Source organism: Oreochromis niloticus, linkage group LG14 (assembly GCF_001858045.2).
Source record: "Oreochromis niloticus isolate F11D_XX linkage group LG14, O_niloticus_UMD_NMBU, whole genome shotgun sequence".
In the NCBI taxonomy this organism is placed as follows: Eukaryota; Metazoa; Chordata; class Actinopteri; order Cichliformes; family Cichlidae; genus Oreochromis; species Oreochromis niloticus.
The window spans coordinates 26277990-26305432 of NC_031979.2; the positions used below are offsets into that span (position 1 = coordinate 26277990).

A 27443-nucleotide genomic window follows, 5' to 3' on the forward strand; every position below is an offset into this window, starting at 1 on the left:
GTAGAGCAATTCAGCCCGCCCTCAGCGTCGATAGATTTGCCTGACACTTAGTCTGAAGTAAGAGGAAACAGTGCTTACAGAACATCTACACATCAAAGTTGGGAAAAATGCTCCATCTCCAAACACTCGTCAGACAGAGGAGATCCGAATGTTTTAGTCTGTCGGGCTGTCAGATGCAGCCATGTGAGCAGCGGGCTGGAGGCTTGAAGACAGACAGCTTAGCAGCTGAAGATTTCACCATGCCTGGCTTCCTGAATGTCTCTCATCCCTTGTGATTTCCTCCTTTTAGAATTCCAATTTATCCTCAGCCTTGAAGTAAAAAGAGTTGGGGATGGAGAAGTTTCGTAAGAAAGATCATTTATGTGAAGTGGAAAGCTGGTCTTTTCCCACAGCGACACCAAACGCTGTATTAAAATTCAGCTAAAGGTGTGACTGGCAGTTTTAAGGATAAATCATAATACTTCGGCCCATGTGGATGCTCGTAAAAGCTGTGACATTTAATAAGTTAAAGAACTAGTTTTACATTTTGGGAATATATATATATATATATATATATATATATAAACATATATATATATATATATATTTATTGGGGACACTCATAGGGATTCTGTTGTAACCCTATGAAACAGCAGTTTGGCTTTTTTAATAAACTTAGAGGAAAGACTTCTACAAACACCTATTAGCAACAAATAAAACTTCCTGTTCAGTTAGTAGTTCGTCTGATTGCTATACAGTGACATTTGGCATAGAAAAATCATTTGTGTCAGTATTTAGAAAGAAAGGGTATTGACAAGATTGCATGCAAGATGTGGGATCTCAGAAATTTTTGTGATTGACGTTAGCGCACAAACTGATTTACCAGCATCATTCCTAATAAATCTGGCCTATAAGCACCTTTTGAGGTCTTTTTTGTGTCTCTGCCACTTTAAGCACATACGCTCTGCTGTTCGCACTCACTGCAGTGCCTGTGAACCAGTATCGGTCCCATAATATGGGAAAAGCTGATTATAATTAAGGCTGTATTCTTTTAATTGTGTATTAAGAGGACTGAAGAAATCTTCAGCTGGATCTAGGTCAGCTGTTTAATGTATGAGCGCAAACAGCTGTAAACTAAAATAACCATCTCCTCTTTAAAGCAGGCTATGGGCTTGACATTCCGACAAGAAGGAAAATGTCCATATTCCCTCATAATATCAAAACCATTCTGCTCTTAAATCGACTCTGCGTGCTGTTTATATCTGTGTGTGTTTCCTTAGAGTTCAGAGACTTAGAAGTCAGGTTGATTGAAGGCTCTAAATTGCCCGTAAGTATGACTGTACAGTAAGTGTTTGGGACTGTCTGTCTGTGTTAGCTCTACAAGAGACTGGCAGCCAGTGTTTTCCTTCCTTCCATCTAGTCCTTGGAAAGGCTCCAGTCTGATGTAGTGCCTGAATACAAGTAAGCAGTTTTGAAAAAGACCTCAAAAATGAATCCGTTTGTCATACCTGACTTTGCGGATCAAAAGGCTTGAGTTTATGGAGCCCTCGCAGGGAAAAGGAAAATCTAAGAATCTTTAGTTTATATATATTATTTTTTGAACATCTGGGACACGCTTAGAAATGTTATACGACTGTGAGCTGTGGACTACTGTCAGAGCAGAAATAAAACTCACACTCTTACAGCCACTGCCCTAAAATAAAGCACTTAACCCCCAGCTGCTATGATGGATCTTTTTGGTGACCGGCAATGCTCTTGGGTGTGTGTATGGTGGTATCTGTAAAGATAAATTTAAAGTACTGAAGTGGTTAATTCTGCTTTCCCCCCCCCGCTGTCTGCAGGTAGAGCCTCTCTGCATGGGAAGGCCTCCCTGCAGATTGACCCAGTGCGCTCCGAAGACCAGGGCTGGTATGAGTGCAGGGTCCTGATGCTGGAGCAACAGTACGACACCTTCCACAACGGCAGCTGGGTGCACCTCACAGTCAATGGTGAGTCATCTTGCCAGACAGCCTACCTTCTGACCTGGAAGTGTGAGTCTGTGAAGACAAAAAAGAAAAGAAAAGAGGATCGGCTTAAGCTCCGTGTGTTTTTATGATAATGATAATCATGTAGATTGGCATTTCAATTAAAGATGTGGGAATGGTACATTGTTATTAGAAAAAATCTATTTATTTATTTTGCTTTAAATATTAAATTTCATTTAATCTTTTATGCTAACTGGACCTTTTTTAGTTGCTTACAGGCCTCCTTCTTTTACTCATTTTTCATTTACAGAAAAATTCAAGTTTATCAGTGTATTTGAGTCAGGCACTGTTTTAGATCACTCCTGTAGCTCCTTTATAAAAGGCCTCGAGGAAAAAAAGGGATGAGCGTCTGGTTAGAGGAGGATTGATTGTGTCTAGTTTAAGGCGGTTCCGGCAGGGATTGTCTGTGATAGTCTGAGAGCCATCAAACTGATGACCAGGCGGAAAAAAAATCTGCACCTTTGCATTTCTCAGGAATGCCCCAGCGGCACAGAGACTCCTGTGTGAAGTGTGTCTTCACATTGTTGCGGCGCACCAGAGACAGCGATGCCTTTGTACTCTGTGCGTTTCAGCCTTTTTCGGAAAGATATTCGCATTAAGCTCCTGTTTTACAGTTGATGCTTGCTGCAGATGCACGGCGCAGCAAAGATGCAATAAAGAAACCGCGGCACACTCGTGCAGGAGACGAGATTGTGGAGTACTATCAGTTGCAATTCTTTTGTTAGCTTTTCGGTTACTGATTTTATGTGTCAGGGAATGTTTCCTAAGCAGACTTTTGGAAGAGAAACCTTCAGGCCGAAAGCGTTGAATTCCTTGCGTTAAAGCTTCACAAGACTCTAAGTTCAGAAAGCTGTAATCCTCTGTGCTGTTAGAGAGAGACTTTAGAGACAAAGTACTGTCAGGCTCATTCACATGTATATTCACGTGTATATTTTTGGTCCGTGAACTTCGAGTTTGATCACGCATATGTTTTACAAGATGCTCATATTTTTCTCATATTTGAATAGTGATTACACTGCAGTGCAAAATTCTCTGTGAAAAAAAAATCATTTATACTGTCCAGTGCACAGCATAATCACTTTGTAAAAATGGTGATTATCGGTGCTTTGCTTTGAATTTGTGTTTTGCCATATGTTAGTACATGGGGCATTGCAAATGATTTTCTAAAGCGTGCTCCGTGTAACGGACGTTAAGTCAAAGCCGACACGAGAGCATCCCATTTCGCGTGCTTGTGTGCGGCTGAAAGAAATCTCTGTTTGCTGGTTAAAGTCGGATAGGGTGAATCGGTCATAGTGAGCGTCACCTGCGCACTCTTGTGATGTTTGGAGTTTGTGAACGTCAGTAGGCGTGTGCGTATGAATGTCTTGTTGTGTAGGCATACTGCATCTCTGTAGCTGCTTCATCAATATTCACTTTCAACTGCCCCCCTTCCCTCCCTCGTGTGCTGCTCTCCAATCCTGTCAGGCCTTTCAACAGAAACGGAGCTCCTCTGGCTTCAACACAACTAATAATATCCCTGAATCTCATGTATATTTGGCATTTTATATGTCTGCATTTTGTATGACCTCATGTATGTATGCAGTGCGGCTCTCTATAGAGGGCATGCACAGCTCTACTCACAGATGGACATATTTTGCTGGTATAAATATTTAGTTGGAGTTTTGTTATGTAAACAACAGACAGACATTCATGAAAAAAATCAAAAGCTGTTTCAGCGTCTAGACATCTAACAGGGGAGTTCATATGAAGCCTTTTTGCTACTGTTGTCCCCTAAATGGGAGTCTGTGAAGGAAGCAGGTGCCATTTTCGTCTGGCCTAGGCACAGACACTAAGGGCACTCATTTCCTTTGGCCGTTGGTATTTGCATATACTGCTTCTTTGAGTTCCTGTGACTGGCCTTAACTTCCTGCCAAGCGGAGAGGGAATTCATGCCCACTCAGTGGCAGGTGTCAGATGGCAAGGCCTTGTGCCCGAAAAAGACACTAAGGCTACTCTCTCTCTGTTTTCTCCCTCCCTCGTCTTCTTCTTGCTTTTGCAAGAAGCATAGTCCTCAAGCATCAGTAAGCTTTTTAAGAAAGCAAAAAGAAACTGCACCATCATTGACACATGATTTTAATTTTATCCATGCATATTCAAACTTGGGAAAAAAAAGAGACACAATCAGACCTTGCCACCATGTCACTGGGTTAGTGATGGCCTGGCATTTAGGTCCCATTTGGTCGATGCAACTGGGTCCCAAATGTCAGCTCCATTTATTACCCGTGTGTATCTGTCTTTGTCAGTCACTGTGCTGTCCACTATGGTGAGTCTGGGGTGAACAATCACCCTTCAGACTTTAAATTTAAATTAGAGGTGGGCATACAACATGTATTAAATACTGTGTGTGTGTGTGTGGTGAATAAGATGCCCTGACAAAAATAATAAGCTAAAATTAACAAATGTTTTTCTCTATTATGACTCTTGTATAACCGTGTGCTAGTATTAACCAGAATGTTAGTGATACAGTAGCTTATCTGGCTCACAATCCATCACAATTCGCAGGTTATTATATATAAAATGACAGATTTGATTTTGACCTTGAACACATTTTGGGTGAAGACTTATTTGGTGAACCTCGTCTGCAAGTTTCACTAAATTCAGCAGCAATTCTGCAGAATGTGCATAAGCTCGTCAGTCCTTCTGCTGGATGAACAAACAATGACAATGAAGCAATAAAGTATTAAAGGTGCACAGGTTGTAATTGTTGCCCTGTGGATGCTGATGCTGGTATGAATTTTTGCCAATACTGATTTCTTTTTAATAAGTCTAACTGACAGCATACACAATCAAAAATTCACTTTTCTTCAAAAGTCCATCATTAAGAAAATTATTCTCGGGTTCTCCTAAACTGCATTAATTGCATTAAGTACTGCAGGATATTCTCTAACTGGAGCTCTGGTACTGGAATAAATCAGAATGAGCTGAAGCTTTACTTGACATATTTTGCCTTAGCAAACACAAGCAGGTGTAACAGATTGATATAACAAACAAATGTCAGGTATTCACATCATTTTCCAGCGTATTTGTAAATTCACCTGACAACAGGACTTTTCTCTTTTTCACTCGTCTCCATAGTTTTCATCATAACTGCTCTGATCCTTTGCTCATACCGAGGCTGCTATATTGTCGCTGGCTTAAAGCACAGGAAAGCTTTATCCTTAGGCACATTGTATTTGTTAGTTGTTTCAAAATGTCCGTATTCAACTGGTTGAAGATTTAAATGATTATGTTTTTTTGTCACAAAAGTCTCACTGTGATGGAAATGAACAAACGTTTTAGTATTAATTTAAATGAACAGAAACTAGTCTTACACGTTGTAGAACTTGTAAACCGTTTATTACTCAGAATTACAGTTAATGATTCAGACATTCAAATACATAGTAAGTAGGGATAACTTCCAGCACAGCCTGTTCCAGAGTTCATGTCAAATTTCTAGAATATGTTCAGGAATTTTCCTAAAAGCTATGATGTATTCCAAAAATATGCCTAGAAAAGACAAATGTGGATGACTCACATCAGTTTTTCACTATAACTAAAAACAAATCTGACAGACATAAGTACCTTTGTGCTCACGCAGCTCTTTCTATAAGTTTGAGGAGGCAAGCAACAAACCGAGATAAACGCACATTTGTTTTTGAAGTTAAGAGTTTATGTTAGTATGATCATCCAATCTACAAAATAACCTAAGTCCACCTAAAGAAAAGAGATGGATGGGATTGTGGCAGTGAAGAAGTGAGAGGAAGTAAGTCCCATTGTTTCTCCTCTTAATTACACATGAGACGCTGTGGAGTAACTTAAGTACGCTGACATTAGAAGAGGGAGGAAAGTGTCACTGAGTGCCTCTTTCTTCTCTCTGCAGCAGTTTACACTTAAACCTTTGAGACTCATGATGTGAAATCAATGAAAATATGTACTCCATTTTTCCATATTCTCTTAGGAACAGATACAAGAAAAGGAAAAAAAAACCAAAAAACAAGCAAGGAAATAAAATGACGCAAACACAGTCTTGAGTAAATAAGCCTTCAATAGAACAGCCTGAACCCTGCTTCTTAGCATCCAGGCCATCTGCTGATGTGCTGCGTGGCCTACAGAGAAGAACAGAGGGAGTTTGGGAACTCCAGACATCTTTTAATGTATATAATTGATGAAGAGATGCTGTAAGTAGGGCGCTGATTTAATGCTCAGCTTACTTTTTTTGTAGAGCAACTCCCAGGTTTCCCAAGTATTGTGACACTTCCTCTGTGACGAGCTGTACCTGACAGTGTGAAACAAATCCCAGGTTGACCAAAGTGCCTGCTGCTGTCACCAGCACCACCATGTGTGCCACCTATTTCCTGTCAGCTGGTGCTTATTCCCTTGAGAAAAGCTTGGGGATTAGAATTAATAACAGCGCTTACAGTGGAGGAACAAGTACTCAGGTGATTCACTTAAGTGAAAGTACCAGTGCTGTAAAATTTCCACGTTACAATCAAATGTCTCACGAGTAAAAGTGCAGAAATATTACCTGCTAAATATACCCACCCATACTCTATATGTAAAAATCTTGAGCCATCCCTCATTTCCTTATATTTTGCTAGGAAAATAGGTAATGCAGTATATGAAGCAAAAACAGTACAGTTTTAATTTCCTTTTCTTCAAGTAGTCTTCAGGAATAGTTCTCCAGGCATCTTGAAGGACATTCAAAGCTCTTCTTTGGGCGTTGGCTGCCTTTTGTTCCGTTCTCTGTCAAGATGATCTCGCAATGCTTCGATAATGTTGAAGACTCTGGGGAGGCCAATCCATGGCATGGTCTTCCACTGTGTCTTTTTCTATCCCGGCCATTTCTGATCAGATTTCGGTGAACAGTAGATTGATTAAGTGAAGAATCAGATTCTTCTCTCATATCTGGTGCCAGGTCTTTGCTGGATTTTTTTCTTCTTTCTTAAGGACACAGATAATGTTCACCAGGTGTGTAATGCAGCAGCATTATGCTATTAATGCTGCTGCATTAGAGTGCAATCAGCATTTTTCTACTATTTACCAATATCTGGTTTTGTTGAGTGGTTCCCAACGAAGTCAGTCAGGTCAAGAAGATCACAACATAAATTGGACTTGTTGTGAGATGACTGATGAAGTAGGAAAGAGGAAACACCAGCTGTATTATTATACATATTTATACATTTCTCTCTGAAATACTGGTATAAATTAAAGCAGATATGGTAAATGGTAAATGGCCTGCATTTGTATAGCGCTTTACTCAGTCCCTAAGGACCCCAAAGCGCTTTACACTACATTCAGTCATTCATCCATTCACACACACATTCACACACTGGCAATGGAAAGCTACATTGTAGCCACAGCTGCCCTGGGGCGCACTGACAGAAACACAAAATGTCCTGGAGCAGAAGCATGTCACTGTTTATGAGCTTAAAGTTGCTTTTCTTGAGTAAACTTACTTGGCTGCATACATATTGCAGCCACCAGTGACAATCAGTGACATATATCATACTATACATGCAGAAACACATAGTGAAGCAGTGGCACAGGGTTGCCTCTTAACTAAAATAATGCATCATGACCCGTTTAATGTAACCACCGACCCATCAACTGCATGATACGTAAATCAGTCATGCATTTTATTAGAATCTCCATTAATCTGCTGTATCATATAATGTAATGAGTGTTAGGGAGTGAGAGGGCAGTATGGACAGGCAGATGTCTAAATGTGCTAATTGGCCAATTTGTTTACTCCATGCCAGGTGCTTGTGTGCAGTCTAAAGCATGGCAGCACTCCCAGCGGCAAGCGGTGACCCACTTGTATAGCAGTGCCTTTTTCCCCCTATTTAACTAAACACAGTGCCACTATTTATAATCAAAATATTATGTTGAACCACTGAAAGCAGCTGGCTGAGGAAGCTACAGTTTATTGGCCTGCAGGAGCTGGTGAACAGCTCCCGTGTGACTCTTAGGGAAGCTCGGATACATCAGGTGGAAATGCAGCAGTGTTACAAAGTGGTTTTGAATTAAAAAAAACAAAAAGAAGGAAGCCTGCAGCGGAGCTTGTTATCAACCCTGGTACATGTCCCACTGTGCAAGTGTTGCTCAAAACTGTCATGGCCACATCATGTCGTATCTGAGGAATGCCTGTTTGACTTAGACCCTGTTTACTTCAGATTTCTGAAATGTGTCTTGGACAATTAGATCGTGAGTGGACAGCGCTAAATACAAGTGTAAATGACCGCCGAGACACATTATTCTCACTCAAACAACTTGCCGAGGTGGCGTGGGACACATTTGGCCTTGTATCTTTTGTACTGTAAACACTAATTTGTCCTGATGCCCAGCGAAAACACAACGGGAAAATATGTCACCACTGTGTCGGTTTTTTGGCTTGGGTCCTGTGTCTCAAAGTCACAAATGACTTTGGCCTGACAGCTTCAACGGTTGAATCATGCGTACACATGTTCTTCTTTGCTTGACACATTTTGGATGCATTTTCTTAGCTAGTCCTTGCTCAGTCAAAATAACTGTGGACAGAAATCTTGGGGTCACGTGGGGTCAGCTGGAGATTGAAAACGCACGATAGACACAGGTTAATACCACTTGTATGTGCTCTCCCTAACCCTGATCCTATCCCCCACTTTGGGAGAGCAGCACCAACCACTGCTAGCAAATGCTGCTTTGCAATATCAAACTAAAACATTTAACTGAATCCTAACTATCTATTGAGATGATCTAAAATATAACACACAATGTTTTATTTTTTATGTATTGTTTTACATAGTTTAACATTATTGGTATCACATCATAAAACATCTAAAAAGCCTCTAAGATGTCTCCACAACATTAGCGTGGTTATTTTGTTGGCTTCAGATCTGTTTTTCTGGTGTAGGACTTACATGCAACAAACTCTCAATAAGATCCACATTTCCACTGTTAGGATTAAAAACTAGTACGTAACTAGTAAACTATTAAAACAAAACCGCACTTTTGACAGGAGTTGAAATGAGCCGGCGCATTTGTTGACTGGGTTAACCTTTGTCTAGTCCATCCTGTGCTTTGTACTTTTGTTTGTTTGTTGTTTACTTTAGAACTGCTCACAGCAGATTGCTGCACCTGCTTCTGCTGAAAGTCTCTTCCTGTTGATAGGGAGTTCTTCCTCCCCACTGTCACCAAGTGCTCACCCATTGCTGGGGTTTTCTTTGTAATATTAAAGGTTCTTCAGGATGTAAAGTGATTTTAAATTACTACTATTGCGTATTCAATGGAAATGTCCACTGGCTGTCCACTTGTGATCCTACTGCCCAACCAGCTGTAAACAGATACCCCCTAAAATGGACAGCTGTACTACATGTGCCTGCAATACAACAGCCGTGCAGAAGAGCCCAATGGCAGAATGCCTGAAGCCATCTTGGTGTTGATTCAATGACTCTGTGTCATCTTGGAGCCTGTAGTTTGCTGTGCTATTTGGGAAATCCCTGAGTGTAACACAAATTCAACAGCACTGCAAACTACAGTACAGTTTTCCAAACTTCTCCAAAACAAAAGCAACAAAAAAAAAGGACTGCACTCATAAGTCAGCTGCCATGCTACCTCAGTAAGGTTGTTCTTAGCCATAGAGATACTTTGCTTGATGGTGTAGCTAAACAGATGAAACAGGTGCTGCAGGAGTGTTATTGAGGACCGGGTGATTCCACCCCTGGTCATTTGGTGTGTCTCTTCCACCTTTCTCCAAATAAAAAATGAGCATCTTTTAATTCTAAACACAAGCTGCATGTGAGGCTTATGTTAAAGTAATATACAGGTATTTAGTGATGAACCAAAGTATTTAACATGTGATGATGATTATGAGGTAAGGCAGCCTGAAAAGTCAGAAGTAACATGTTATAAAAGACTTTTTAACACATTATCTGGTTACCATTGAATCAATCCAATCAATCAACTGCACCAGTCAATCCAGGACAATGTAAGGACAATCTGTGATTGTGCTTAGGAAGCAGTGAGGGAAAAGGCCCTGTGCCAGTCCATAGAATAGCTTTTGAGATTTTTCTGTCTGGATTCTGGGATGGTACCAAGAATTCCTCGTCCTGTTCTCCCCAGCTCCACCTTCATTCACGGAGACGCCGGCGCAATACGTGGAGGCGAAGGAAGGGGGAAGCACTGCGCTAAGCTGCTCTGCCCAGGGAAATCCAAAACCAATGATCAGCTGGCTGAGGGAGGGGGAGGAGCTTGCAACCAACGCAAAATACTCGGTAAGAAAATATCATGGCCATAACTCAGATTTATGATTGTGTGCAAAAATAGAAGTGGGGTTTGTGCACAGATGGCGTCATCCGCTGAGCCCATCTGTACTGACAGTATGTTATGGACTATGTCTCACTCCGGCTAATGTCAGTTTATTCTATTGTTGAGCTGCTTCATGAGCTGTGGTTTAGTCTCTAAACCTGATGTGTCGTCCGAAGTCTGAAAAAACAGCAAAACCATCCCATCGTTTTTGTACATTTAAAACATATTGCACCACAGACTTGGTGTACAAGTAGTGGAAAGCTGCAGATATTTGGCTATTTAGGAAACAATTATGTCATCGGTCCAGGATGACTGACAGTCAGGCTGTTCTGTTTTCCCTGTGATGTCGTTAGGAAAAATAAAAATAAACCCTGCATAATCTGAACAATTTTAAGCACAGCTAAGTGGCGCACCTCACATTTCTGAGCCCTCTTTGTTGTCTGGTGATGCCTGATTTTTACCTTTTTTTTAAAACTCCCAAATGCAGACAGACTGATGTCATGGCAAGGATATTTCTGGCACTGCCTCAGTGCTTGCAAACATTTAAATCAGGTTTGTGGTGTTAGTTGCAACAAATCAAAGACAGTCAACCCACAGCTCCATGACAGATGATTCGAAAGCGGCAAAAGCTTCAACGAGCGATGATGCATTAGAGCCACAGGATGTCGAATCTTGAGTGAGCGGTGCAAGTGTCACTTTCTCTGGAGTGGAGGATCGCTTGCTCTCACTATACTATGAGAAGCACTACCCACACCTACACGTCTGAATGCAGCAAATTCATCTGTGGAGTTAGTCTTGCAGAAGTTAAGTTAGATATGGGAGGCTGACTCAAACATCAGCTTATTGCTAAAACAAAACACACACACACACCACACGCACAAACGCCTGTAACAGATGCAAGCAGATTGCTGATCGTGTCTAACAAGTGTAGCAACGATGGTAATTTTTCATACTGCTTGTAATTGTTTTTAGGATTTTTCAAAGGTGCTTACATGCCTTCACATTCTCGTATGTGTCTGATATTGCAGTCTGCTGCGGGCGCTATCACCTTTTCGCAGCTGCCTGTGTAACATACAGCAAAGGAAGTGACAGCAGCTCAGAAGCGTGTCTGTTAAAGGCCTCGTTTCCTTTCATTTTCGCCTTTTTTGCCCCACCATCAGTCGCCTCTCTTTAACACCATTCCCTCAGTAAACGATTAGACAACATTCTGATGCATTATTAATCTCCCCTTTTCGGCATCAATATTACATTAGCCCTAATATGAATGTTGCACTAAAAAGGAAAATCTTTAGTGAGAGCCAAATGCCAAGTTCTAATAACCTCACTTTGCATTTATCGCCTCCCCTCGTACATTCGCCTGTTTCTCGCTGCATCTCCCCTAAAATTCGGGAGAGCTCCTTTCTGTGCTGAGAGGAGAGCTGTGTGTGTGTGTGTGTGTGATAGGGAGCATTAGGATATGTTTGCTCACCCACATGCTCAGATCCATGGAGACGTCATGGAGAAAGGGAGGAATGTGACAGACGGGGTTAGAGAGGAGCAGAAACACTCCTCCTCCACATTCTCCTCCTTCTTCTCCTCTCTTTACTTTCCTTGTTTTTTTAAAGCCTGGAAAAAAAGATGTATTAAGTAACCAGGAAACTGAAAAAGAAGACTTTTAAAAAACTCAGGAAGGCAGCGGCAGCCAACCAAATGTCATTCTCACTGGAGTGAAGTGCATAGGACAGAAGTTGAAATTCTGCCTTCATCTTGTGCCTCACCTTGTCGAATGAAAAGTTCCTGTTTACTTTCCTCACACTCACCTTGGATTGAGTTCAGCTATGGCACAGAAACTATTGGATCAGAATGACGACTAGTACATCTTTAGATTCTGTTAAGATTACTGTGTGCTAACATCACTGCTGCATTTGTGGTGTGAATGAGTTTAATGATTTGATCTAACAGTGGTTTAGACTCTTTTATAGATTCAGTGCAACAACAAATGCCAGCATTTAAAAATATGCTAGACCACGCTGTCCCCGAAACATGCTTGATAGCTAGCAATGACAAGCTAGCTAAAAATAACCTTTTGTGCATGAGTGTCTTTGTTTGTGTTACACTCAGCCTCTGACTGAACGTTTCCAGCAAACATTTCAACACTGAATATCTGTCAGATGGCGGTCTTTTGTCGATGTCTATTAATGGTTGAAAAATAGTTTCAAAATAAAAGTTGTGGGACCTGAATGTTGGCTAAACATACCTCTTAAATCTCACATGGATGTGGTTTGTTAGACTTTCTAGGAAGGGAAAGTTTATGTTCCAGAATAGTTTCATATGATCTCTTTGTTGATTAGAACTAAATGACCAAAACATTCTGGTTTAAAAGAACAAGAAGTCAATGGAAAAAAACAGACACCACAAGGTTGCTCATGACCTTTCACTTCTACTGTGCTAACTTATTGCACAGTAAGGGTCATGGGCCAATCACAGTGGCTTTTGGTCAAGACCTTATAACCGATTGGTCACCACTTGGAAAGCGCTGGTCACTAGAAAAAGTGTGTATTCCCCATTTAGTAGGTGAGTGGTTACTGGCGCTTGTTGGCAGATTGCCGTAGTTGCTCATCGTTTGCATAGAACATGCAGAATTGTATACCACTGTGTGGTCATTTTCACCAAGCGATAGCTAGCAACCCCCCACAGCTGCCAACTGGTTGGAGAATACACATGTTTTCTTACATCCACTGGCTGACAGACAGTTGTCAAACAGTCTCTAGGCCTGTGTGCCTGAGGCTCTATCAAAACACAAGCTAAGTTTACTTACTGAATTGAATCTACGTTTTTCAGTCTCTGATGTTTCCTTTTTTCACTGTTCGGTCCAAATATAGACTGTATGTAAAAGATGGATGTAGCCACCGTTGATATTGAGCTTCATGCTTCATAACAAGGCAAAGAGCAAAGGAACCAAAGGCTGTTTTTCCAAAGAACTCTATGTAAAGACAGGTTTTATTTACAACTCTCCTATTGGTCATTTAAAAAAATAATGCAGGTTAAAGCACTTACGAATTGGCTACAAATTTTTATGTCTGCACTGAATCTATGTAGAGCCTACATAGATTTTGCTGCCAGCGCACTAGTTAGCATTAGAGTTACAAGGAAACAAGGGTAGTGAGTGGGCCAGTCGCAGTTGTTGTGAGCTGCCCGGGCTGCATCGTCACATTTCTAGGGAGCTATACATCATCTTATGGCACAAGTTACAGTTTAGGTTTTCAGAAGGGATTACTGGTTACAATACCCCATGGCATAGATAGTGTAGAAGCATAAATTCAGACCAGATCTCCAATTCTCACCTGGTATCCCAAAATACCTGATGATTGGATGATGGGTGATGATTGGATGATTGGACTGCAATCATTCTTTTATGGCATGCTCAGTTTGGCTCACCGAACAATTTTGCACTAATCACACAAAGAAATTTTTGATTTCGATTTTAGTGAGTGAATGCCGCTAACGATCAACGTAATTCATTTTAGGCTTTATATAAGCCTTGAATAAGAGAAGATCATTTAAAGTAAATTGCATGTGAAGGAGGTGAACTGGAATTGGAAAAGAGAGCATTATTTTTCTATTAAAAATAAAAACAGTTTCATTCCTTCAGTCATGTTTGAACCAACAAGGCAATAAATTCACTTTAAATCAGTGGTTAGTTTACACTCCTAGAACCAAGTGTGCCACACACAAGGGTGTTATCTCGCCATTAACATTGTTATGACGACGATGCTTCTCCCCAACAACCTCGCAAAAGTTAAGCTCTGCTTTGTTTGCTCTGGTTGTTCCATAAAACATCTGAGAGACAGATGAATAGCAATAATTCTGCAGGCACAGCAGATTCTCCGCTCAGCTGTGTGAATGGACAGACTACAGCTGTGTGTGACATGAATGGACAGAGCCTCTCGCCACCTGTTGCATAATTTATGAGGTTTGGTTAATGTGTTTTTCCTCGCCACTTATTGGTTCTCATCAGTGCCTGCACGCAGCGATGTGCGGTAACACTGAGTTAGACGTTACCAAGGTGACCATATGCAGGAATCACACCTGGAGCTAATAAAGCATGACATACTCGTGACTTTGAAGTCTTTTTTTTTTGCGTGAATCCTTGACCTGTAGTAAAATTTAACAAACTACATGATCTGAAATACTTTAGAACACATTTGAGGAACAATTGTACTTCTATTAATCTATATGATGTCATTCTAATTATAACATAACGAGGGCTTTTAAGTTTTAAATTTGCCACTTAAAGGCTGGATGTTTATCTCTTTCTCCTGCCCATTCATTTGCAGGTACACGATGGCAGACTAACCATCCTTGGCATCACCAGAGATGACAGAGGGGCGTACACATGCCGAGCCTACAGCGACCAGGGAGAAGTGCTCCACACTACCCGTCTGTTGGTTCAAGGTGATGTCTCCACAGGATGAGTAAAACAGACGTACAAGTTACAAATATAAAAGTCGAATCCGAATGTGTTTGGATATTTTGCCAGATTTTTCAATGAAAAGAAAAATCTTTCCCCGTCTCTACCGGAGGCATACCGCTCTGCTCGCATCGATATAGTAGTTAGGTTTCATTATTTATACTTAAAGGCAAAGCTCTGCACTCCTCTGGTGTACTGATGTATGTAACATACCTTCTGAGTCTGTATCGGGCAGTCAATAGCTCAGTCTGGGGCCTCTGTATGTGAATGTGTGCACAGCCATGTGTATACAACAGGATCTGTCTGAGAGCGCGTCACTGTCTGTCTCCGGTCCATTAACCAGGCTCTCTGCTAGACACAGATCAGATAGATGGTTGTGATAGCAGCCTCTCTCGGTCTCTTGATACAGCGCGGCTTGGGGGAGTTAACAGTGTGTATTTAACAAGCAACTGAGCATCTTGCTTTTAAGGTGTATTTTAACGCTTGACTTCTGTAGGTGCAAACATAGCAGAGAAATAACTCCACTCCTTCGCAGTACAGTAAATGGAGGCACGCACACACACACACTGCAAACAAGGTGATTGTTTTGTAACTTACTAAAGACTCTAACTGCTGGTGCATGAGATACAACTGCATTAAGGCTTCAGGCCTCTGGTGGAAGTACCAAGTCGATACCTGTTCTCTCCTATCTTCATGCAAGAGGTCTCAGTCATGATATGCCTATATGATAAATGTACAGAAATCTTTCATAGTAGTTTTGTAGACATTGCAGTGTTTTTGCAATATAACAAGACCAAAACCACAAAAAGAAAAAAGGTTGATGCTGTAGCTTGTTTGAATATTACCACGAATAACACCGTGAAATAAGAGACACGATTACTTCGCACACGCGGAGCAATAACCAGGAGACATCTGAGGAGTCATGGTTCTCAGTCTGGTGATCTGTTTTTAATTGTTATGTGAGACATCTGCACAGTGATGTAAAAGGCTGTGCATGCTCAGAGGTGAACAAACAGGAGGTTTGTATCTGGGCCTTCTCATAAAAGACAGCTTACCTTTCATGGCTTCTGCTGTTTTATTGAGCGCTAAGAGCAAATCTAGAGCACCTCAGGAGATGAAAAAGGTTACAGTGTGAAGCATGCGAAACCAGAATGCTGACTAGTATTAAGTTTACAACAGTTGGCTGCTTATTGTATTTTAAATCAGACTGTGATGATATATGCTGTAAATATTACTTAGTGTGTGCCTTTTCTCACCCGGATTTGCACCTGAAAGAACAAAGTTGGTGTGAAAGCCTGCATGCAGTGTAGCTGTCTTCTCTATACTTTATGTAATTACCATTTTATTATTTTAGATTTTAGATTTTTTTTAGAAAGAACCTGTGCATAAATCATCTTGATGTATCAGTTGCAGTTCACTTTAGTTGTCTTAGCCCCCCAAAGACCCCAGGGGACATTATTATGAAGGTTCTTGTTTCACTACATTGCTTAACCCATTAACCCCTAGTTTACCATCTTTGATCCATGAGATTTTGAGACTTGGGTATTATCAATGTAATTTTTCCTCCCAAAAAACCTGAATAGATTGTACTTTTTTAAACAATAAATTGCAAAACAAACAAGCATATATATATAAATTAATATTCATTTATGTTATTTAAAAGAAGGTTCAAGAAACACTTTATTTTGGAAAAAAATAAATTGTTCAGGTTTTAAAAGATTAAATTATTATGTTGGTGTCTCATGCGAAGGTGATGATATATGCCTAACATTCAATAATATATATTTTTTTAAAGTAAAAATAAAACAATAGCTTTGGGTGGTGCAAAGTCCACATTAAATAGGTTTAAATAGGAAGAACAAATCCACAGGAAGTTTTTAGTATCTTTGTGCTCACTGTTTCATCCACTGTCAGCTTTACTGTATTAGTTTGACCTTATGAAGCGGCATAAAACATCTGCTACAAACCTTTTTAGACAGTGACTGTTCATCCACAAACAAAAGATGTTAGAAACCAGCTGAAACTATTAGAAAGTATTCACTGGACACTTTATTAGATACACCTTGGCTGTCTTGTGATCCTCCGCATCCCAAAGTTGCTATAAATATTTGCATCGACAAGCAGTTGAACACCTATAAAAACGGCCGATGAGTGTGTACTGCAAACATTATGGCTGATTTGGTTTTAAAATGCCTTCTTTGGCGTTGGCAAAGCCTACACAGTATATACCTAGATAAACACAGTGCCATCTTTCTGTTTCGTTTTCTGGAAATGGACCTGAGTGGATTATTTAGCAGCTGGAAAAGCTGAAATGGAGATGAAAACCAAAGCTGTAAAAAGACAGAAATTTTGAATTAACATTCATCAGGTGGAATGAAAAAAGACTGCCTGCTTCAACGCTTTTAACACTTGTTTCTGTTTCTTTCAGGGCCTCCATACATCGTTTCACCACCAGAGAACGTCACTGTAAACATATCCCAGAATGCACTCTTTACCTGCCAAGCAGAGGCATATCCAGGCAACCTCACCTACACCTGGTTTTGGGAAGAGGACAACGTCTACTTCAAGAAGTAAAGTTATGATCAAGTTCACTTCTGTACTGTCGCTGTTCTCGCTCTCAGTGTAGGGAAACTTGTTAGTTAAGCACTTGTGTGAGGTTAAGACTTAGTGATTTAAATCAGCACCAGGCAAGCTGCATAAGGCCTTTATCCCTGAGCTTTTGTGATGTGATTGACATTGCGGGTCTCTGAGCCCTTTGCTGTGCTGTGTTTTGAGCGACTGTCCAAGGGTATTTAGTTTGTGTGTGCCATGCCCTGCTGTGACCCCAGAGGCAGTAAGAGTGGGCCTGCCGGGGGTCCGTCTGGAGCGTGCCAGGCGAGTTAGTGCGCTCTGGTGACAACATCACATGACTCAGGCCTTGTGTCATCATATGCCTCTCATGCGGTGATGATATGAAGCGTAGCCAGGACCTCTGCAGGCTCCCCAGAGCTGGTGTTTAGAGTCTGAGAGGCTTTTGCAGTGAGAAAGTGACAGACAGAACAAGTGGGAAGGAAGAGCTAGTGAATAGGGTTTTGACTGGCGGTGAAAACAAGTGTCTGAAGGACTTTCACAGAGGAAGTTTCCATACTAATTTTAAACAGCTTTTGTAACGTCAATCTTGACTTTTTTTTATTTATTTATTTTACAGGATGGGAAAGATTTAGTTGAGGGACTTGCATAAAATTCTTTATGATGAGACAGTCAGAATTTATGCACTGAAGACTGCACTGATCTAACTTTTAGTGGTTGCACACCAAGAGCCTATTGCCAAGTGTTAGAAGTAAGACACGTTTAATTTAAGCAGCTTACAGCAAAGCATAGCCTTTAAGAACAGCTAGCAAATGATCACATGATTTGCTAGCTTGGTGCATATATATAAACACTCTGGCTATATGTGCCATATGGTACTTAAATTTGGCTTATTGATCTTTTTCCTTTCAAAACCAGCAAGTTGTAAAGGGCTTGATCTATATAAACACTTGATAAAAGGAAAAATATAATAAAAATGTGCATTAAATGTGCATATAAAATGTAAATAGCAGCCTACAGTACCCTGTTCCTAAGTGTTTATAGACTAGGTGTGTGCTCCTCTGCAATAGACAAATCCTCTGTTTGTTTGCCTGTGAACTAGTCCTACATGATCAGGACTTGAGCAGCCAAAATTGGCACACAGTTACACCTTCAGCCCATGAAGATTCTTGACTACGTTAGATCTTGTGATGTCACGTTTTAGCCGATTGCTACAACCACTTAGCTGTTGGCTAAAATGAACAGTTTTTAAAAACATCTCATCATTTTTATTTCACACCTGTAACATTTCCACAAAAATCTGATTATACATAAAAATGATGTGATTACATCATGATGAATTTTAATAGTTAATTGTTGATCCCTTCATGCGTGTAACAGAACCGATCCGGTCATGTGTTCTGAGCCAAATGTTCAGCCTGTGTTGTTGTAGAGAGGACCAGTGTGATTTTTACATCTTTTAGCTCATCCAGCCAAAAGACTGATGAGTTTATACCAGGGTGAGACTTCCGTCGTCCATCCTGTCGTCCACAGTTCACAAGGAATCGCTACTCCTTCTGGATTAAACTTTAATGTAACCTGCACACAGTGATCGCCTAATGGGTCTTCACCCTAACCGGTGAACTGTGACGGATCGTGAGCCAAATGAGCCGCTATGGCAGTGACCTTCTGGCGTTCTCTTGGTTTGATTCTCATTTTCACTTTTGCTGTTTGTTTGGTGTTGGAGAAAAAATGAGAAATGATTGAAAATACACTTTGGCTGCTCTTTTAGTTACTAATAAATAATATATAGTCAGCATTAATGTTAATGATCCTGATTTAGTTGCAACAACTAATTAAATAATTGAAACCAAAGTTATGTAACTTATATATGGGGTTTCTAATTTTTTGTTGCTATTTAATTTAAATCAAATTTACTGATTTACTGATGCTGATGATCATTTTTTGTAGATGCTCAAAACTCTCATTAAGTACAAATAAGCTGAAGGCAGGAGGAAGCAGATACCAAGTATCAACAACAATTTGTGAAGCTCAGTGTGACAAACATGTTAGTTACCGATAAAGTATTTGACAAAATAATCTTTAACAGCTCTTTTCTAGAAGTATTAATATCATCCCGTTAAATAAATGTGATAACTCATCTGTATAATAAATGATCAACCATTATCAAGGCCCTGAAGGTCTTTTTTATGTTTACTTTTTATTTAAAGGCTTTTTTAGTTTAAAGTAATTAAATATTAAAGTACTGAGTGAGTACTGAGTATCTATTTAAAACAAACAAACAAAAATAAATAAATATCGTCTGCTCTGTCTTTTTTTTTTTATTTAAAGGGAAACCACGAGGGCTGTACCATTTGGCAGTTATGGCAATTAGCAGATTTATTTGAGTCTCTTGCTCTGTACAGAGTGTTCTTTGGACCCCTCTCAGCTGGCTTCTGTTTGACTCTCTGCTGCTCTCTTATGGCACCTTGATGTAATTTAGCTCCATAGATGTGTGCCCTGTCCTGTCGGTGTGCTTCAGTAACACGCTGTGATAAAACGTCTGTGTCTTCTTGCAGCGATCTGAAGCTCCGAGTGCGCATTCTCATCGACGGCACCCTTATCATCTTCCGGGTCAAGCCGGAGGATGCTGGGAAGTACACCTGCAGTCCGAGCAACAGTCTCGGTATCTCGCCCTCAGCATCAGCCTACCTGACTGTTCAGTGTGAGTGTTGCCATGACGACAAAGTGGGAGGGGGGAGGGGCGGGGAGCTGGTACAGCGAGCCGTGTGAGGAGCAGCAGCAGCAGCAGCAGTATGGAGTCTGCTCGTGCTGGAGGCTGCTGTAGTATTTGGCTGCGCTGCTCCTGTAATGCAAAGTAACCTTCTTGAATTTCAAGGTCAGGTGTTGCAGAAAGGCAGCAGAGTTTTGATTTGACCATTTTCTCACTCTCATTGGAATTTAGGAATTGTATTATAATCTATTTCGGCTCCAGCCTCATTCCTGTGCACAAACATGGAGACAAACTCGTCCCCAGACTCAATTTTTCCAGCTCTCCTTTGATTGTGGCTGTGAGTGATGAGAGAAGAACGCCACTCCCAGACACATGACGTTTCATCATAAGTCCACTGTGCAGAGCTCATTTGCTCCCAAGTTGCTGCTGGTCATTGATTACTGTGCTACACTATGAGAGGGAGCTGGGGGATTCACAGCACTGCAGGCACTGACTTCATCACTAGCCTCACATACAGCAGGCGATAAACCAATGTCCTGATGGTCCATGTAAAACCAACTCCGGCTTTATATATGAAGCAGCTGAGAATCACCCCCGGGAGAGACGAAAAACACTCCTAACTCAGAGTAAACAACTTCTTGGACTAGCAAAGCAGAAATTCAACGGTTGTGCAATAGTTTTCTGGATGTTTTATGGGTTTTATGTGCGGAGCCAAGTATCTTCTGTAACTTAGCAAGTTTATATGTGCAGAAATATGATGTCAAAATTTCACTCACTCGGCTTAAAAAAAGAAATGATAGTACTCGAGAAAATTTGCATTGAACACTAAAAAACCTTTTGGAGGCTGTAATGCTTCACCACTTCCTGTGCACACTGCTTACACACATGCATGTGCAGTGATTATGTTGAGAACTCTCTTGCTGGCTGCTGCCTAATCTTCTCTTCCACTAATTCCCCTTTCAGCACCCCTTTTATGTTCCTTACATGTCAGGAGATTTTTTTCTACTTCTCTGATTTTTCCCAGTCCTTGAAAATGCTCCAGAGATGTTTTAATTTATCTCTTAAACATGAACAGAAACAGCTATAGGTGAAGCATTTATGAAACAGCATCTTAATACTATTTGTTGTGGTTGATGTAGATTCATGGTTTGGGAGCAGACCTTAGAAGGTCTTAAAATGATTTAAGTGCAACCTCAGGTGAACAATTATAGATGACATGTAAAGCAGTGTCATCATTTGTTTAGAAGAAACCAAACCAAATCATAGGTTTGCAGAATTGCATCTGAACTAACCACAAGACTTCTGGAGGAATGTCCTTTGCAAACCAATCGCAACATTTCAGCACAAATATTCGTCCTGACTGTCGGTGCAGCGGGGGAGGGTTTTTTTTGCAGCCACAGGATCTGAGCACCTTGCACTGATTGCGTCGACCACAAACTCCTCTTTATACCAAAGTATTCAAAGAGTCAAATGCGAGGCCGTCTGTCTGACAGCTAAAGCTGAAAAGGCTGAAATTGGGTCATGCTACAGGACAGTGATCCCAAGCACAGCAGCAACCGAATGACTGAAAAAGAAAAGAATCGAGATGCTGCACCGGTCCAGTCAGAGTCCAAACCTCGACCTGATTAAAATGCTGTGGTGAGACCTTAAGAGAGCCGAGCAAACACGAATACCCACAAACCTCAATGACCTGAAGCAACGTTGTAAAGACGAGCGGACTGAAATTCCTCCACAGCGATGTGAGAGACCGATAAAGTCATACAGAAAAGTTATTACTTCTACAAGCTGCTGAATCATGGGGCGCACTTGGTTTTTCACACCTTGCATCTCCATCCTGGCTTAGTTTATATAAAATAATGACTGTAATATGTGATGTGCTGTTGTTTATCTGCATGTAAATTATTTGAAATTTAAATGTTTTTGTCCTGATATATAAAACGAGTTGCGAAGATATTAGTTTTGACAGAAATGCCACATGCTGCACTTTTAAAAATATGTTAATGCTGATTTTACCTGCCTCTGTTTATGTGTTCCTAAATTTGGCAGTGATAGGCATTAAGAAAATTGATAAGACCCTAATACCTCTAGCTGTGAATCTCCCATGTTTAATTTTTTTGTTAATCAAAACATGTTGAATCAAACATTTTCAGAAATTAATGGTTATTTATAGTTTATCGATTTACCGCACGACCCTTATTTGTCGTCCAGACCCTGCCCGAGTGATCAACATGCCCCCGGTCATCTACGTCCCACGGAAACTGCCAGGCATCATCCGCTGCCCGGTGGATGCAAACCCACCTGTGACATCAGTGAAGTGGGAGAAAGATGGATACCCACTCCGAGTGGAGAAGGTGAGTCTGATCTGCTTTTTTGTCGAGATTCGCGGCAAAATAAGTCATAATTATCTTATCGGTTTAGCACAAGGGAGTCTTTGATTATGCTGAAAATTATATTTCTCAAATATTGTCAAGTAAAGATGACTTTTTTTTCCATTTTTATTGTAAAACCCATAAAAACAGATTTCACAGAAACTCAGAGAAGTATGATCTAATCTAATATCTTACTGAGTTTGAGGAATTATTGCTGGGCTGCTTTGAAGGTTGTGTTGAAGTGTTCAATTTAACAGTCCTCTGAGGATTTTTTAAATTACGAGTTGGTTTTCTTTTGGGAAACAAGCATTCAAAAAGACACAACTATTACTTTTGTTTCTTGCCAATAGTTAAGTGACTGTGAGCATTTAGTCAAATACTGTACTTGAATACACATTTGGGGTCCATTAAACTCCTGCTTTATACTTCTGCTTCCTCATATCTGACGTGTGAACTGTTACTTATGAACTGCTCACTTTTCAGAACTGGAACATTCATTAAAACGTTGAAAGTTGATTCTGTTCATCGGGTTTGCCGTGTTTTCAGTGGGAGCAATGTCTCATCGCTCGTCAAAGTGACTTTTTCTAGTCTCTTTGATGAGCGATGAAACATTTCTCCCACTGAAAAGAGGCTGAAAAAGTCACTTGGATGAGCGATGAAACACGTCTCCCAGTGAAAACACTGCATCCAACAAATTCAACTGTGTGAGATTTCCATACATGGATTATTGAGCATGCATCAAGACGTTCATAAAAGCAAAGAATAATATGAGACGTTATTGAAAAAGCAGATGTTCTTTGTATTTTGGGTCTAATTTAGGATCTCGCCATGTTTCCGATGTCTCTCATTTCCCTTTTGAAGGTTCACAGATAATTTCATTTGAGTAAGTTGTTGGAAGCCCAATGAGGTGAAAAGTACAAATACTTGTAGCAGATGTGTTCTTCTGTCTTGTGTTTCTCAACATTATCTCAGTACACGCTGACAAATCTAACAATAATAATAATAAAATTAGCAGCAGCATTAACAATCTACTAATGTCACTCACCGGGGCATTTTTGATTTTAACATTTTTGTACATTTACTGATAATATTTCTGTAGTTTAGCTGAAATGAGATTTTTAGTCACCAGTTTTTACTTACTTGCAGTGTCCCTTCACTGGCTACTTTATTGGTTACATCTTGGTATTACTGGTTTGAACTCCCTTCTGCCTTTTTAAACATTCCTCAAAGATTTTAGTCCATTTTGACCTGATAGCATCACACAGTGCACATACATGCTGGATTGAGATCCTGGGACTGTTGAAGCCATTTGATTAGAGCCTGATTAGAACTCCTTGTCATGTGAAAGAAACTAGTTTGTTATTATTTGAGCTTTGTGAGATGGTGCATTATCCCACTGGTCATCATAATACAGTTCATAACGGGATGGACAAGGTATGCAGCAGTACTCAGCTAAGCCGTGGTATTTAAATGGTGCTCAGTTGATATTAAGGGGCCAAAAATGTGCCAAGAAAACATCTCCTACACCAAGTAGATCCGCAGCATCTAAAATACTCAGACCAGACTGTCTCAGACCAGCAACCATGCCATTTTCAAAGTCTCTTAGATCGTCAGTCTTCTCCATTTTCTGGTGCTCGTTTGGGACTTCAGCAGGTCGTCACGACTATACATGCCTAAACTGAGTGGGTTGCTCCCATGTCATTGCCATATTAGTAGAACCCGACTGATATAAGATTGTTGAGACTGATAGTGATGCCGATATTTAACATTCCAGTGTATCAAACGATATGTTTCTGTTTTTCAGACACATGAAACATAACATTTGTTGTGTAACGTGAGTCCTTAATAACATGATATTACAGTTCAATTCAAAATTAATCTTGTTTAATAGTCAAAAGTCATAATGTCTATCCCTTGTTTTTACACTCTGCCTGACTCTGCTTGGATCAGCCAGTTGTTGTGTCTGTAGCGTTCTTAACACATTACCAACAGGGAAGTTGCAGAGTACCCTCTAGTGGACAAACGTTGCAACATAAACACTCATAACATGGTTGAAGCTTGTTTTTCCCACCTTTTTATTTTTTAAATTTTCATATATCGGCCATTATAAATACAGATACCAATTTATCGGCATATAGCTAGTATCGACCGATATATTCTCCACGCCGATATATCGGTCGAGCTCTGCTGATTCCATACTTGCTCAAACAAGCAGTTGAACAAGTGTAACTAATGAAGTGGCCAGTTGGTGCATAAATTAACAAGTAAAGATTTTTTTTTTTGCATACACAGTACAGCAGCTGCATACATAAAAGATGTTTTTAACATTTCAAAGTGCCACCTGGATATAGCGTCTTCGTGCTCAGAGCTCTCTATCTGTTGCTCTGTTTTTCTTTTATCTAAAATGCTGCCAGTGTTGAGGGCAGGTCTGTATTAAATAAACATTAACTTCCATTCATCTGATTTAAAGGATCTTTGGGGATCTTTGTTTTCTCGTGCAGTTGAAAAACATTTAGATGGGACCCTGAGAGTTCAGGAAAACCCCTGAAATCAAGCATTTCAGATGCCCCCTTGTCTTATAGTACCCCGGTTGGAGCTTGATGCCAGACGGAAGTATCCGGGTGGCGGAGGCCACAGAAGACTCCCTGGGCACGTACACCTGTGTGCCTTACAACGCCCTGGGTACCATGGGCATGTCCCCCCCTGCCACTTTGGTGCTAAAGGTAGATCACTGTTTAAGTCCTATATAGTCTCGCTTTTCTAACTTGTGCACACTTACTTGTAAGTGTTTATGATTTGTGTTTCTCAAGGATCCCCCTTACTTTAATGTGAGGCCTGGGGGGGAGTACCGTCAGGAGGCTGGGAGAGAGCTAGTAATCCCCTGTGCTGCTTCTGGAGACCCTGATATACCATCTATCACCTGGAGAAAGGTGCCAAACAGCTAAACACACGCCATCGAAATGCTTGTTTTCACCTATAATTTCTTGACATTTTTGTGTGTAACACTGTAATTTTCATGTCAATTGAAGGTGGGGAAGCCAAGCAGGAGTAAGCACAACATCCTACCCAGTGGCAGCTTACAGTTTGTGTCCCTCAGCAAAGAAGACCATGGAGAATGGGAGTGTGTAGCCACAAATGTGGTCACAAGCATCACTGCCAGCACGCGTATCCTAGTCATCGGTACAAACAGTCTGCACAGCGCTCTCAGCTTTCTCAGTTTCCTCAGCCACTGACCTTTCTTACTTATGTTGAGTTCACTTTGCTGTGGGATTTGCATGAAGAAGATGTCACCCTCATCCCTCAAACTCTTTGCCTTTACCCAATTTCCCTTTGGCCATCATTAAAATTTAATCTAATCTTATCTGCAGTGGCTTTATACAGTTAATTTAAAGCCTGAATCTGTAACTACAGTGTGCTGAAACACTGTCACTGCAGCCTTTGTCTGTTGAGTCATTGAACCAAGGGCATCTTTTTTACTCTTTGAATTGACTGACTGAAGTGTTGACAAAGGCAAACAGGGTTATTAAGTTTGAAACAGGCTGCTGAAAGCCTTCACGTGCATTGGTAGAGCCAGGCTTACATTGTGGATCTTCTTATTTTATTTGTATTCTGCGATCAAGTTGCAGCATTCAAACTGATCTCAACGATTTTACCTTTAAGTACCTTTTGTTGTATTCTTTGGTCCATATTGATTTCACAACACTGACGATGCCTTTTACTTACTTAAGATGTCACAATTTCCTTATGTCTCGAATAGCAGCCATTTAAGTGGGCTACACACTGTAGCTTCATCGATGTATAACTACTGTGGCAAATGAAGTTATGATGATTTGCAATTAAATTTCAGATTCTTGTCTAGACTTTGAAAAGCTACTGTTGGTTAGAAGTTCAATTTATCATAATTCAAATTCAAAAAGGTGAACTTACAGTTTCTTAGTTACAATTTATTGTCCTTCATTGAAAGTGAAATATTTCAAACTTTTTTTTGGTTTCATTTGTGTTGATTACACCTTAATCTCAAATCTAGTATCATTTCATTTTAAATTCGAGCAGACACCATAAATACATCTCTCTCTAGTTCATGCAGGCAATCACAGTCACCAGGAAGACTGCTGACTATACAGATGATAATTCACAAGATCCTGTGTGTAATGAAGGATAAAATATATAAAAGTTTATATAGAAAATATCAAAATATAAAAGTTGACCTTTTTAAATAAAATTATGAAAAAAAAAAATGTTTTAACTTGTGAATAATGATTGTTAAAGATTATTTTCTGCAGAGATAGATAGGAGGCACTGGGACAAAGATGGCCGCTCAGCTTTTCTAATGCTATCACCCCAATTAAAAAAAATGCTGTGAAAAATGTAAACAAAAACAATGCAATGATTCGTAAATCTGATAAAGCCATATTTTATTCACAATATTACATTAAAAACACATTTAAATGTTTAAACTGAGAAAATGTACCGTTTTAATAAAAAATGTATATTGACTTTGATGGCAGCGACATATCTTAAAACAGTTCAGATGTTTTCCGCTGTGTGGCATCAGCCCTTCTTTTAACAATGCCCCATAAACTTCCGAGCACTAAGGAGAGCAGCTGTTGAACGTTTTTGGGGAGCAATGTTGTCCCATTCTTGTCTGATATCGGATTCTAGCTGCTCAACAGTCCTGGGTCTCCTTTATCATATTAATATGTAATGATTTGCTCATGAATATATGAAGTTATGCTGTTCTAATAGGTGCAGTAATTGGTTTAGCTTTGTTTTACTGAAATATGCAAGACCTTCACTGGAAACAAGCAGATGTTGCCCTTAGACCTGTGTGTGCAAGCTGATGGTCCATCTCCTCTTTAGTCTGAAATATGCGATTCCCATGTTTTCCAACAAGAATTTCACGTTTTAAGTCATCTCAACAGTTTTCCACTTTGCCTCAGTTCATTTTAAATGAGCTTTGTCCCAAAGAAGACAGCGACATTTCTGCATCACATAGATAGAGCTCTTATCTGCATACATGGATGGTAATGTGCTCA

At 40.2% G+C, this 27443-nt stretch overlaps 1 protein-coding gene across 3 annotated transcripts in view; it reads left to right on the top strand.

Moving 5' to 3' along the window:
• The window catches only part of igsf9ba (immunoglobulin superfamily, member 9Ba), a 76094-nt gene that overhangs the window by 28637 nt on the left and 20014 nt on the right, over nucleotides 1-27443 (top strand). For all 3 annotated transcript variants that reach the window (XM_025898035.1, XM_025898036.1, XM_005459584.3), the window contains exons 3-11: nucleotides 1821-1967; nucleotides 10122-10273; nucleotides 14624-14741; nucleotides 17186-17327; nucleotides 19884-20029; nucleotides 22247-22389; nucleotides 24990-25130; nucleotides 25218-25337; nucleotides 25437-25587. In XM_025898035.1, coding sequence (XP_025753820.1) covers nucleotides 1821-1967; nucleotides 10122-10273; nucleotides 14624-14741; nucleotides 17186-17327; nucleotides 19884-20029; nucleotides 22247-22389; nucleotides 24990-25130; nucleotides 25218-25337; nucleotides 25437-25587 — 1260 coding nt within the window. The remainder of the gene's footprint in view (nucleotides 1-1820; nucleotides 1968-10121; nucleotides 10274-14623; nucleotides 14742-17185; nucleotides 17328-19883; nucleotides 20030-22246; nucleotides 22390-24989; nucleotides 25131-25217; nucleotides 25338-25436; nucleotides 25588-27443) is intronic.